Below are 15,297 nucleotides of genomic sequence, written 5' to 3' on the forward strand. Positions count from 1 at the left end.
TTTTCTCACAACATAACTTCATCCAAACCACTGTCCTTCAAGCATCAAAATTATATCAGAAAATAATGGAATCTGAATTTACATTACCAATTTCACCTTCGTTTTAGAGACACATGCCAGGAAGCCTATCTACCTTTAAAATATAATTATTTTCCACAGTTCTCATCTTAACTTTTAAAAATATTTCAAAATCATACAGCATTGTGTTCAAATTAATCTGCCAGTCTAAGACAAAGTAAGGAGTAAAGACTAAAAGAAGCTATTACAAACACATTCCAAAGGTTTTTCATTCTCAAAAAAAAATCACTGTTAATTTCAAGGGTAAATTGATTTTATAAATTGCTTTACTTTTTAAAAATCTGTCTTTAAGGTGGCCTGTAAAACTTGATACCTCATGCTCCAGAGGTGATGTTGAACAACAGTGTACTTAATCAGAATATATTTAAGCACATAATATTGAATGTTTTGTTTAATAATAGTTTTGATTTAGAAAATTTGCTTTAGAAATTGAGATATATAAATATTGATATATATGTTAGTAACAGTCCTACAATCTAATTTATCCCATATACATACACACACTACATTTTAAAACATTAATAATAGATGCAAAAGGAAAGTCAAATTAAAATATTAATGTGAATAATTCAGCAAAATAATTTTTGCTACTTCTGTATCGATTCACCTGAATGAATTCAATTTTCGATGTCAGTTTCCAATCATAACTCATAACTGCATCTTTGAAAGCAAACCTAAGAATGAGAATTTTAACAACCCTGGAGAACAGTTCATTTTCTTTGAGCACCCTCTAAATCTTTCCTGAAATTCAAAGGCTACTCCTCCAGAAGTGATTTACAAATGATTCACCTTGCTGACAGGACAAGTAGAATTCCTACTAATTAGAATGTTTTCTTCATATGAAATCAGCTATGGTGAATCAAGAAAACCTTGGCGCCAATTTAGTCTCATTTTCACTTTTGTAGATTAATGAATTATTAAGTTTATTCAGTAATTTCTTCTGCAATTGCAATATAATTTTTATTTTAATTCTCTATTCTGAAAGTAAATCAGGAAAAATAGACCATTATTCCATTTTCACTTAAGGAAAAGGAGACCAAAGACTAAGTTTCTGATATGCCTACTTGAAGTTATATCTTACAGTCTCTGGTTCCTGTACCTTTGAAATGCATACAGTTCAGTATCATCAATCAAAGATTGGGGACGGGGAGACAACCAGACTTATTAGGCCTAAGGATGACACTACATAATTAGCTAGTATTATCAGTTGGCATTTTACTTACAAATTTTCTCAATCAATCATGTTATGATGGATAAAAATTCAGTTCAGCTACATTGTGCTTCTAAAGTTTTTCTCCTTAAAAGGATGTGGCATCTTCTGTTTTGAATAGTCTTTCTAATTTCCATTCCATTATTGAAAATAAGAGTACTAAGAATTTTGGTAACCACCTAACTAGTGGAAGAAAGAAGATAAAGAGACCCATAAATATTCAAACAATTCCTCTTTCTACTTCAAAGAAGAAAGATTTTTTCTATTTCTTCCTTCATAATAGTACGCATTTTAGATCACCCAATAAACAAGTGAGAAGCCAGAATATACAAAAGATAATCCTTTTATTTTCCAGCTATCTTACTGTGAGTCAACCTAATGTTTCAATTCTATGTTACATTGTCTCTAATAAGTTGTAATTTTCTCACAAACCCAATGTCAAATTTTAAGGATCCTGTATTATAATTAAGTAAATATAATGAAATATATTCCATAGGACCACTAAGTTATGGAAAGCATACAAGACATTCAACTCAAAAAAGAAAAAAAAAAGAAAAATTCAACTCATTTATAAAATAAATCAATCTTCAATTTGAAGACATGCGAAACAGAGTCACAACCTCTTTAAGGAGCAGATATTTGGAGAGATAGAAAAATAAGCACACATATTTTATACATATTTATATGCAACTATGCTACCAAAACATAAAGGATAAGCCAGGTTCTGGGATGGATGCATCCCACAGTCTAACCTATGTAACCCTATGGCTAGCGGCAGTGCTGACATAACTGATAACTTGACTGAGGAACATCAGGTGTTATAGGGCCCAGTGGTGACGGAAACAGAAAGCCCTTTGCAGAAACTCACAGAATGTACATGGATTAGAATCAAAAGGAACCTCAAAGATTATTGGGTCCATCCCTCTGTTCTTGGCTAAACTAAACCCAGCTCTTTTCAGCAACTGACAAGGTTGAATTTGAAGTCAGTAGCCTTAGAAAAAAATCTGATGACTTGGACTGAGAGCATCCTTTCATTCTAATCTTTGACCCAGCACATTATGGACTTCTAAGAGAAGTCCATTCCTATTGAAAATGGCAGGGTGTTTGCCAAGGAAGAGAAAAACGGAATGAGAGTGGTCTTGTAAGTGTGGATGGAGGTATGTACACATGTGTGAGAATATGCACAGGACATGTATGCATGTAGTGTGTATGCAGATGTATAGTTTATTTCTCTTGAGACTTAAAAAAAAGAACTACTGTGGTTGCAGGCTTTGTATTCCTTTGAGAGGATAGCTGAAATGTTTGACATTTCAAAGCCCAGGAAGCATTCTGGAACTGCAAAACGAGCAAAACTCTCCCCGTGAGAGGGCACTAGGGGGCCAAGCGGAGCAGAATCTTCCCTCGCTGTCCATCCAGGACGGCCTTGGTTGTCAACCTTCGCTCTGCCGCCTGCACTGGGGGCAGGGGCAGCGGAGGACGCCAAGAGCGCGCACAGCAGCTGCAGCAGGATCCTCTCATAAAACAAGGAAACCCAGGATCTGTGGGGCAATGAGCCGCCTTTACGGGTTGACAGTTGTGCTGTGGCTGTGCCCGTGCTGCTTGGCAAACTGGCTTTCGGTTTTGGCTTCGCAAAAAAGGAGCGGAAGGGGGAGCTGTAGTGGTTCCCAGTGCCCGCAGGGCCCCCTCTCCTGGCCGCTGTGTGCTGGCCACTACGGGTGCAGAGTGTGCGCACTCGTGTCTCTCTGTGTCTGTTTGTGTAACTGTTTGCCTGACTGTCAATCTATCTGTCTGTGTGACAGAGAAACAAAGATGCTCGCGGAAAGTTCCCTCTGGAAAATAAACCTCGGGAGTTTTCCTTGCTATGTCCCAGGCACCCTGGTCCTCCGTAACTATGATACTGCCTTTGTCGCTTCGTTATTTTGTTTCCTCCGGGATGATTTATATCCAGGAGTGAGAAATGCACGTTTATTGAAGTTTTCTGTATGTGACCTTACTTCATGGAAATGAGAAAGTGGCTGGGAAGGAAGGAGAACCTGAAAAACGGTAAATTCCCGCTTCGGATTGTGAAATGAAACAGTTAAGAGCCCAGAAACTGGACTCAGACTGTCCGGATTCAAATCCCGCTCTGCCACTTACACTAACTGTGTGCCGTGGGCAAAGAGCTTCTACTCGGTGCCTAAGTTTGTTCATTTGCAGGATAGGGATAGAAACAGCGCCCAGCTCATAGGATTGTGAAGATTAAACATATGTAAAACGCTTAGAACAGTACCTGACGCATAACAGTTGCTGTGTGTTAGCTATTAACATCATCCTCCACATCCACTGTGTTAAATGTGGAGAAGGACTATTCGGGCCCTTTCCCCCATCTGTACGCACTAGATCTCCGTACATGCCCATTATATCCCCAAGCAAAGATGAAAAAGTACCCTCCCGCGCCCGCTCCACACCCGCCAGCACTCGCAGTCACCCAGCCACCCCCGCCCGTGTAGACGTGCATCTGCGAACCCCTCCCCAGCCGTCCTGCGCGCCACACCTGGGGGCGCACTTGGGGGCAAAGGCAACTGAAGTGTCCGAGCGTGCCGGTCCCTACCTCTCCTGGCTGAAGAGTGCATTGGGGGTATTTTCCTACCTGCCCCAGGTTTTTGCCCTTCTTACTGCCGCCGAAAGCCAGTCCTTGGTATGTGCCCGCAGATCGATTGGCGGCCTGGGCTGGCGTCTCCCCGCCCAGAGAGGACTTGATGGAGTTGAGTTTGGCCCGCGAGCTGCCGAACTGGGAGCTCTCCACCATCAGCACCGCGGCCAGTAGGAGCAGGCAGCGGGAGGAGTCCTTGCCCCGCATCAACGCGGCCATCGCCTGGCGAGGGGTCCCCAGGGAGGGGCAAAGCCCGCAAGGGTGCGGGTACAGAGGGAGGGAGGACCCCAACACGGGGCCCTACGCGCGGGGAGCCGGGACTCGAAGAGACTCTGTTTTCCCCCAACCCCACTTGGCTTTGGGGGCCCAGCACCGTGTGAACTCAGTCTCACGCCTCAGACCGGGAGGGAGCGCGACCCAAGCAAGACCTGCTTCTCCGCCAGGGCAGGAAGTTCTGCAGTAACTGGAAGCAATCAAAGGCGAGGCGCCTTCTTGCCAAGGAGGCGTGACCCGAGGTGCAAGAAGCCCCAGCGCCACGGCCCGCACCGCTTTCGTTGCTCCTTGCCCCGCACCTCCGAGGTCCCGCCCGGTTCTCCGCGGTCCAGTCCTCCTCCCAACTGCTCAAGAGGTCCACATTAGTTCCTTCGCCTTCGGCCTCAGTTGCGTTTTCTCTCCTCTTTTCCTTCCCTACCCCTTACGTCTCAACCTTTGCAGGACGTAAGTCCTCCTTTTCAAAGTTAGCGGGCACTAGATGAGGGATCAGGAACCTCCCCCAGACAAGACCCTTGAGGTCTGAGGCCAGCCACGGTCCCGCACGCGCGCACGCACAGGCGCCCTGAAGCGTTGTTCTCCGGCTCACAGCCCTGCAGCAGCCAAGCGCTGCCAGGGACGCCTAGATGCCCTGGGAGCTGTCTTGTGCTCCACGCGGTCTCCCTCTCTGCGTCTGCTCTCTCATCGCCGCCCCCTTTGCTTTTTATAGCTTCCCACAATGTTTTTTTTTTCCTCCGCCCCCAATTCAATAGTGACAAAGAGTGAAAATGTATCTATCACCCCCCACGTTCCCGCCCGTCTTCGCTTTTCCCTGCGGCTTCCCCTCCTGCTTCTCCCTCGCCCCCTCCCACTGCCCTTCCACCGGACAGCAGTTGAGGAAATGGGATTCACCCCCAGAGGAACAGGCCGGGTTCTGATTATTCCTGAAAACCAGCCACTCCCGAAGATGTTAGAACCTTTGCAAACAAACGGATGGCAAATGTGGAAGTGGAGAGGGGCGAGCTGCCACCTCGCTTCGGGACCTCCAGCACCCCTCGCCAACCCACCTCCAGTCCCTGACTCCTGGAGGAGCATTGGGAAAGCCCTACAGAAGACTGAAAGAAGTGAGCATCTGGGCGTTAATGGTCTGTGTATGCTCAAGTTGGGTTTTAGCATGTGCCTCCCAGTGGATGTGTGAGACTGGCACTGTATTGGTGCGCCAGGGAGTGCCCAACCGACCCAAATGGGGCTTTGGGAAGAAGAGTACCAGAGAAGGAGGAAAGATGCTCCTATTTCCCCTCTGAGAGGCGTTTAGGACTTTCTGGTCTCCTCTTCACCCTCCAGTCCCCCTCCCCACCACACAAGCACCGTTTGTTTACGTCTCTGAGGAGCTGGGAGCAATGGGGGCCCCCTGAGTACCTTCCGAGCTTTGAATCTCACAGCTCTACCGGGCATCTTTACTGTCCCAGGCAACTCCCCGCTTTGCAAAGAGGAAATCCCAGACAGGAATGAACGGGGCGGCAAGGGAGTCTTGGAGGTTCCGCTTTCTGCCCCTTAGCCTCTGGGAATGACATGCGAAGCCTTTCCTGCGAGACCCGAGGCTCCCCGGGTCCGGTTCGCTTCTGTGGGAGAGAGGCTCAGAGACGGGCTGGAGCGCGCGGGTGTGCGGCGCTTGGGGGCGCCAGTGGCAGCCGCTGGGCAAGGCGAGGAAGCGTTGCCGTAGACAGAGATGAGGGCTGTCCCAGGCAATCTCTGGGACTGGAGAAGTTCGGCGGCAGTAGAGAGCCAAGGCTTCCAAAGCAACCGAAGCGCTTAGGAATTTGTTGCATTTCTCCTTCTCTGGTGCGCTAACATCTGTGCACAGAGAAATCGAGGCTGTGCAGTACAACTTGATGCCTAATAGCTAGGGGAGGAGGCTGTTCTTTCTAAACACGCTCTAGAATCTTCAGACTTGAGTTCCTCAGCTTTCACACCTGATCCTGGCACACACCAGCACGGACAGTGCTGTATACAGTCAACAGTTGCTAGGGGAGAACGTTAGTGACTCCTTTCTTCTCCACCAAAAGGGCTGAGGTAGGTCTAAAGTGTGAATTTGTAGCTGGGTTCCTGCAGGCTGCACCAGCTTTGCATATTTCTCTGCCCTGTTCTGTCTGTCTGCCAGGAATTCTTCATTTTCTGAATGACTTTTTTCTTTTTGAATGCACAAGCAAGAGGTGATTAAAACTTGAGGAACCCTCAGGCATGTTTTCTTATCTTTGGATTGCCTTGTGCTTCCTCAGGGTAGAGATTTTCACGTTAAAAAAATTTTTTTTTCACTTTTTAAAAATATGCCCAGGAATGGATCTGTAAGGATTTGTAAGCATTCCAGGCACTAGTGGAGGGCAAGGAAACTAACTTACACTCTACAGATAAGTACTTGGGATTCAATGCTTAGACTTTACACAAAGGTGTATCTTTTGCCTTCATTGTGATTTGCCAAACAGAAAACATGAGAGAAATGGAGAAAATTAAGTTAGGAGCCTACTGGTTTGGATATTTTTCAAGAGTATTTTAGAGCAAAAGGAAAAGAGAGCTAAATATGTAAGCAAGAAATCACTCTACCTCCACTTGAAGAGTGTGGGAATCCACCAGCTGCTGAAGAACAAACTCCTATGAATCAACAGAAAATCTGAAGATACTTTGCCTGTTTCTGTTGGTTCCCTCTTTCTTTACCACCAACCAAAATAAGATACCACATAGTCAGAACCCAACTCCTATCATATGCTAAAAAGGAACAGTGTACAATTCAGTATATGTACTCTCAAGAAACCCTTCAGCTCTAGATATCAGGATAAAGAGATTATCTCAGAGGTTTACAAAGGACCCTACAAGTTCCAAAAGCAGACTTTACAAATACGGTTAAAAATCAAAGTTCACATGAAAGTTACTTTCACAAACATTGTCCCTTTTATATAAAACAAAATCACACTACGAAATCAAATGCTAAAACATACACAACTACACCTTAGACTAAAAAGGAGGTAAGAACTAATTTCATTCATGGTCCAAATGCTCTCTGTAACATTGTATAGAAGACAGAAACAGACACACATAACCCATATGCAGACAAGTAGGTATGCGTACACAAAATCAACTAACTGCAAATAATCCTTTGGATTACTGTTTTCATCCCACATGTGTTTTCTCATGTGTGTTTTCATAAGTATGAAGATACAAGCTTCATATTCTATTTGGAAAAATAGATTTTTTATGCCTTTTGCAAAACATCATTAGGGAGTAAATAAATAAAAGCAATACTGTACAGAAGTAAAGATAGGGTCCTCCTGTCCAGAAGAAAGTGCCTCTGTGGACACTTTCTCCTTTGGCCATAATTTCCCACTTCTCTTTGCTCCTCAGCTGTGGGGTGATTTTGGTTCCATAGAAAAACCACAGCTGACTCAGCAGTTTCTTCTGGGTCCTGGTTTCCTTCTGAATACTTAGGGCCAAGGTAAGCTAAGTGTACACCTCATTGCCTTATTCTTGTTTTTCATCCTATTTTCTCTCTCCCTGCATTAGTAACCACTTCCCACAATAGTCTATTTATCCGTTGTTCATTTATTCACTGTATATTTATTAAATTTAGGGCCTTGAGGATACAAAAGCGAGTAAGTCAGGGCCTTGGCCATGGTGAGTCTTATGGTCCACTGTGAAGGCCTTGACTTACTGAAATCTGCCTCTACCCCTCTCAGGAGCTGCCGCTATTAGCCTTCCTCTGTTCTCATCCACCACTGAATTCTTCCAATCTCAGTCTCTCACAGGGTATCTGGAGCTTCCAAGCTGGATTGAATTCATATGACTATGGGAATAAAAATATTAGGAATGTCCCCCAGGTCTTTCCTTTTCTCATAAGTTACATGTACGTTTTAGCAGCACACAGGGAGACAATATTCCCACATTTGTGGTTAAATGCAGAGAAATGACACTAGATGTGGTCATTTGGGTCATTTTAGATAAGTAAGAAGTACAGTACTCTGGCAAACTTGGGAAGGGACATTAATTTTTATTAGGTCCCATAGGCCCACGAATCATCTTGTTCACACAAGATGGACATGAAACATCTCCATCATTTTTCGGTGTTAAAGGATTTGGAATATATGGTTTTGTGTGTTTCCTCTCTCCATGGTAAACCAGCCTACCTGGTCTTCTATTCTAGTAGGACTCACACTTTGGATCTTATCACATGAGAATTTTATGTTTCTCACTGTCTAAGGAAAAACAGTACCATGTGTTAGCATCAATTACATTTTAAATAATTTGTGATAAATGAGTATTAGCACTGGTATTGTGAACATTTTTAGTGTCTCTCGATAGGACTAATTTACATACCAGATATGAAAAACTGCATCTCCTATTCTATCCCTGCCATAGTTTCACCTGTTAACTCTCTTCTGACTTGATCTCCTGGACAACAGGTCCAGTGAATGAGAAAAGACCTCGTCACTCACATTTGAAGCGCTAGCTGTGCTTGACCCAAACATGCACAAGTGAAATGGTTCAAGGTTATTTCAGAGTAAATCAATCAGAAACATAATTTCTTAGCCAATGGCTTGTTTTTTGATCCTTGACACATCAGTCATTTTCTCAATACTTTACCTGCCACCCAAATGACAGAAACTTACTAAACAAATCCCTTCCTTAGAGACTGAACCCAACTAATAAAAAGCATGCAAAGAATATAGTCAGAAACTCAGGTAGACAAACTTCTGTTGATTCTTGTGCATATGGGTGACCTTAGGTAGAACTGAAATTAGAAATTATCCCCAAACGTTTAACACCAAACCTTTCCCTTTATGATGCACAGTTTCTGCTTCTTCTATACACTGCATATCCTTCTTGGTGGTCCATATACCCCTACTGCTGAGCTCTGGCAGGCTGTTCCAAGATTCATTTTTGGAAAGAGTACTATACTTGGTGGTTTGGAAAGTATGTTTAATTCTTGAGAGAGGCTCATTGCAAGAAATCTCATCTTGAACAACAAAACACACAACCTGTAGATAATCTAGACCAGTAGTTTCCAAATTCTTTTCCTTAGATTTCCAGGGTTCTGTAGGAGTCTGACAAGGAAGTTAGAACTGCTGTTATTTTTGACAGGACCTCATGGGAGAGGGCTCCTGCAACATGAATTTTTAAGTGTCTATCTTGTTACTGTTTTTATTTGGGGGAGGGTTGTTTTGGTTGGTTTTTTGGCTTTAATCAACCACACAGATTTGGATGCAACAATGAGTTGGGCAAAATACTCTATGAGTACTCAACCTGCCAACAAGATGGATTGATTTCTATCCTGTTATTATTGCAGATTATTGCCAAAACAAACATTACTCAAATGGGGAAACTATTGAAAATCTGGCAATTTTTCTAGTCAGATATGGTCATTTGAAGTAAGGCATATTAAAAAATAGAAGGGCAGGGTAGTTAATCCAGTCATGGTAAAATGTGTTTGTTCCTGGTCAGTTATCTGAAACTATGAGTAGTAAACATAGAAAAACTTCAACTATAAAACAAATTATGGCACAGATTGAAAAATAATGGGAAAACTATTGGCACGAACAAAGGAAATATGTTCCTAAGTGGCAATTTTAAATCTGTGTTTGAAGCATAACCATGCTTGGTAACAGGGAATGTAAATTGTGTTTAGTTTATCTTCAAATGATCATTCTGCAATAGATCGTACATTTTGATACTGTGAGAATAGGCTCCAATGCTCAAAAACATCTTGAGGTATGAAAAACTCAAAGTATTAAACTTCAATCAGTTTAAGGAATTTTAAAGGTAACTGGCTTGGAAGATATAGTAATAATAAAAAAATAATAATAACCAAAATATACTGAATGCTAACTCTGTGCTAAGCTTGTTAGGTACTTTACATGTATTGCATGTATTATCTCTTATTTGTATGCCTTAGTTCATGCCTTTAAAACAATGTCTAATATTAAAATAATACTAAGCAAAGAGTAACTTGCAGCACAGCAGGCCCTCATTTGTACTTACAGATGCCCAGTTATGGCAACAATGTGGAGTGCACCTAAGAAAAGAAGAATTCATCCAGAGAAAATGGAGGTGGCTTTGCATCACTGCAGCAGGACTTAACACTGATTCCTCTAAAAGAGCCAAGATAAATCACTTGATAAAGGGCTATAAATAACACCAAGAATACAAGTAGATGAGTACATATATTGCAGCTTCAACCAATATAGTAAAGCCTCTTGGAAGTTGAATGATCATAGAGCAGAAAACCAAAAAAAGACTCTCTGCTATAAGGATGGTGTCCTCACCTGCCCAGGCTGATATAACAAAATACTAGAGACTGGGGGGTTTAAACAACAGAAATGTATTTTCTTACAGTTTTGGAAGCTGGAAGTCCAAGATCAAGGTGTCAGCAGGTTTGGTTTCCTCTGAGGCCTTTTTCCTTGGCTTGTAGATGGCCTTCATCTCACGGGGCGGACCGTCTGTCTTTGTCCAAATTTTCTCTTAGTAAAAGAATACATGTCATATTGGATTAGGGCCTACCCTAAAGACTGCATTTTAACCAAATTACCTTTTGAAAAACCTTATCTCCAAATGCAGTTTCATACAGAGGTACTGGGGGTTAGGGTTTCAACATATGAATTTGGGGAGGGGGCACACAATTCAGCCCATAATAGATGAATTTATAGACAGTGCATATAAAACATTTGAGGAAGAGTAACATTTCTGGAACTCTGCCAGAGTTCCTGAACACAATGTGGGAGATGTGTCATATGTCCACTTAAAAGTGTTATTTAAAAAATTTTCCTATTACCACTTTACCTCTAACCTGTGTTAATGATATTAACTTCCTCACCTTCTTCTGCGTGTTATGCCTAAATATGAATGCAGCTGACTGCATCTGAAAGTGACTGTCAAGTTTCCACTGGGGCCCTGAAAAAGAACACAAAAAATTCAAGCTATTTGCCAAGAAGATAAGATCATTTCTACATTTAAAAACAGCACTTTTTTAATGAAAGATGGAAACAATAAAATACAGGAGTATATATGATACAAAAATGAAATTGTAGATCAAAGAAAAAGGAAGCGGCCATCAAAAATAGAGTGATCTAGCAATCAGCAAGTTGTTCTGTTACTAACTTAATTTGTCCATTTATTTAATTTGATTTGTTCAATTTACTCAGTAAATTAATAGTTACTTGGAATCACAGTACTTTTAATTAATTCAAGGCAGTGCTAAATATGTGGAAGCAGAGGGAATATCTAATTTCATTGAAACTGCTCATGGAATCATTTTTTAATATATGTGCACTTTGACCACTTAGTTTTAAATTATTAAGAAATCTGAGTTAGAATAAGTTCAAATGTCATTTAGTTTTTTGTTTTTAGTTGTTGGTCTTTCTGAAATCCATAAAATGTGTCTACAGCCATACAACCCTGAATGTGCTCGATCTCACCTGAAATCCATAAAACGCTATTTTGGTTGTTAGTATCAAGAATATATGTGCAGATTTGTATATACCTAAGATTAAATAATATCTCCTAGAATGTAACAACTGTTTTCATGTTCTAAAATTGGGTTAGCCTTGTTCTCCAATACCAATGTGTATTTTTTTTCTTTTTCTTTTTTTTTTTTTTGTCGTATGCGGGCCTCTCACTGTTGTGGCCTCTCCCGTTGCGGAGCACAGGCTCCGGACGCGCAGGCTCAGCGGCCATGGCTCACGGGCCCAGCCGCTCCGCGGCATATGGGATCCTCCCAGACCGGGGCACGAACCCGTATCCCCTGCATCGGCAGGCGGACTCTCAACCACTGCGCCACCAGGGAGGCCCCAATGTGTATTTTAATTAACAAGAAAATAACATTCTTAAATCTTTGATCAGTTTGCCTTTTAGGTATCAAAATGTATTATATAAATATAATCTTATCATGTTATAGAATTATTCAAAATTTTAAGCTATCCTATTGTTCTATAATACTTTCCCCCTTCCAATTTACAATGGAGCTAGCACTGGAGTCAGGGGTATGCCAACCGAGACGCTTTCTAACATGAAAAGTCAAGATAGGTTTATAATCTTTTAAGCACCATTTTCAAGTTCACAGAATTACATGATTTTTTTTCTATATGTTTGTACAATTCTAGGAGTTCACTCATTAAAAATGCTCACAGTTACAAGTTCTGATCAAAAGTTATTCTTGTTACAGTCCAACACTGTTAATTCTCTTTAGCCAAGTGTAGATACATCTAAGACTGTTAATTTTAAGTTAATTTGTCCACTGTCACTCATTTGTTACACGCTTTCTGAATATAGCACACATGATCAACTGATTTCTTTTCCAATGGCCATTTGATGTTAAAATGTCCTTAAGGAAACCACTCTAAGTAGTGCCTCTAAGTGAGACCATATATATGGGGGATGGAAATTGCAACCCATCATGATATTTTTCTCTGATAAGAGTTTCTGTTAACTGTTAGAAATGGGCTTTAAAAAAATAAGTGATCTTACATAGTTATTATTAGTCTACAAGACTAAGACAGGTCTAAGTTCATGTAGCAGAGGGCAGTAACGCACATATATCCATGGTTAGAAAGATGAAGAGCTAGAGATTATTACAAAGGAACTTTCCTGGAGAAACGCTTTTAAAGGCCATTCTTATACCACTATTATTAAATGGAAGAGAACTGACAAATGAATTCATCTACCCCTCTAATGAAGAGGTTGTGATACCTTTCAAATCTCAGATTGCCAAGACTGAAAAAAATAAAATCAAAAATCTTCCCCTTACCCAACTATACACAAGGAGCCATCTTCCTTTGTCAAGGCCTATTCAGAGGCTGCCCATGTGACATTGAAGTCTGCTGTAAAAACTCTTCCACACCACTCAGAAACAAAGGCAAATAAAGTGTTGCTAGCAGTCCCATGAATGTGCAGAATGCACTGGAAATAAACAATACCTGCTTAATCTCACTTACCACCACTTTATCCTCAAACTTTCCCTGGCTACCTAAAAAAAAAAAAAAAAAAAAAAAAAAAGGCAACAAAATCTGAAGACCTCAGTACTTAACCCTCCGTTAGTTCCTTTGACTGCTCACCACTGTAAAAATATTTGCATCTTTTTGTCTTGATTTTTTAAAAGATTATTTCAACAAACTGCTTCCCCCCTTACTCCCTCTGTCCTAACTTTACCCTTTGTTCTACTTCCTGCAATAATCCACCAAATAAAGCAGCCCCTGACACAAGGGGGTAGATAGTGTTATTTGAAAAGTCTGTAGGTAAAACTATGAAGGTAGAGTTTGGGAATACATGATGGAATAGTTTTTAAACTCCTGCTTTACAAAACCAGAAAAAGATACTAGGATAACAAAACCAAAAAACACAGACAACATCTACAGTATAATTAGGCAACATGGTGAGTGAACAAAATCATCAGTAGTTATAAGGCCCATACAATATCAGTTTCTGTGAAAAAGATTACAGTAAGTCCCCTACATATGAACGAGTTCTGTTCCAAGAGCACGTTCGTAAGTCCAATTTGTTCATAAGTCCAACAAAGTTAGCCTAGGTACCCAACTAACACAATTGGCTATATAGTACTGTAATAGGTTTATCATACTTTTCACACAAATAATACATAAAAAACAAACACAAAAAATAAAGAAAACATTTTTAATCTTACAGTACAGGACCTTGAAACGTACAGTAGTACAGTACAACAGCTGGCATACAGGGGCTGCCATCCAGTAACTCAACAGGAAAGAAGAGTTACTGACTGGAGGAGGGAGAAGGTGGGAGGTGGTAGAACTGAAGGATCGTCAGCAATAGGAGATGGAGGGCAAGCTGCAATTCCACTCCCACCTGATGCTGATGGCACAGGGTCTGGTTCCTTGCTGGATTCAATTCTATCTACCCTCTTGAAAAAACCATCCAGTGATGTCTGGGTAGCAGCTCTTTCTTTCTTGTCATAGATGACACGGTAGCACTGGATTGCATTCTGAATGCACATTCACATCTTTGAAAGTTTGCAACTTGAAGGTTTATATTTAGGGGACTTACTGTATTGAGGGGAAGCAATGGAGCTCTAAGAACAAGCACAACCTCAAATCTTTATCTGGTCCTCATTGGAAAAAAATCAACCAATCAGAAAATAGTATACAAAGCCAGGAGGGAATGGGTTCTGCAGGCTCTAAATCAAGGAACAAAGCTCCTCAATGAAAAGCAACTTCTGGAAATAGAATCCAAATTGAGCAGGCCAAGAACAATCAGGACAAAAGAAAAAGTCTAGATAAAAATGAGCAAAGGGTGGAAATGGATCTCAAAAATATGAAGCCATTTTTTAAATCACTCTGTAAAAACAACCGAAGAGGGAGTACTGGAGCAATGTAGCTAGAAAAGTTATTTTGGCCCAACCCTGTCTCTAAGAGCAAAGAAAAACTTATTTGAATTAAAAATGGGCAACAAAAGGGGACTGTGGCCCAATCCTATATAAATTTAATATGTAAAAAAAGAGAATAAGGATTGGAATAGCATCACTACCTTCAAGCAGAAAAAATACCAAAACCCAAAAACCAAGCCAGCAAACAAAAACAATACCCAGTAAACACATAAAAAGAGTAACCTAATATTCCAGAACACACTAAAGGAAATTAAGAAAAAAATTGAAGCTATCAAAGAACATCATATGTCAGAATTCGAAAAACTCTAATAATATGTTTCAAGAAAAGAAAGATTTGAAAAGATATTTAGCAAGAAAATTCATTTCAGAAATGAAGCCTGAATGAATCTCCTAAAGGGAACCTTTAGAAATATCAGATGAAAAGGAGGGACGTAGATAAATCAAGAAATAAGAGATAAAAAGAGTTCAAGAAGGGGAATTCCCTGGTGGTCCAGTGGTTAGGACTCTGAGCTTCCACTGCAGGGGGCTCAGATCTGATCAGGGGTCTCAGATCTGATCCCTGGTCTGGGAACTAAGATCCTGCATGCCATGCAGTGCGACCAAAAAAGAAAAAGAAAGAAAGAAAAAAGAAGAGTTCAAGAAAACTAATAATAAATATAGAAATAGCAAAGCTGATTCAACATACTTATAATAGTTTTCCCAAATAAGAATCCTAGGCAATGTAACAAAACA

At 41.0% G+C, this 15,297-nt stretch overlaps 1 protein-coding gene across 1 annotated transcript in view; it reads right to left on the bottom strand.

Annotated features, from left to right (window-relative positions):
- DKK2 (dickkopf WNT signaling pathway inhibitor 2) overlaps nucleotides 1-4,139 on the bottom strand; it is a 113,995-nt gene extending 109,856 nt beyond the window's left edge. Inside the window, exon 1 of the mRNA XM_060088377.1 lies at nucleotides 3,918-4,139. Within this exon, the coding sequence (XP_059944360.1) occupies nucleotides 3,918-4,139 (222 nt within the window). The remainder of the gene's footprint in view (nucleotides 1-3,917) is intronic.
- Nucleotides 4,140-15,297: the final 11,158 nt, after the last annotated feature.

Source organism: Mesoplodon densirostris, chromosome 1, assembly GCF_025265405.1.
Source record: "Mesoplodon densirostris isolate mMesDen1 chromosome 1, mMesDen1 primary haplotype, whole genome shotgun sequence".
NCBI classification, from domain to species: Eukaryota; Metazoa; Chordata; class Mammalia; order Artiodactyla; family Ziphiidae; genus Mesoplodon; species Mesoplodon densirostris.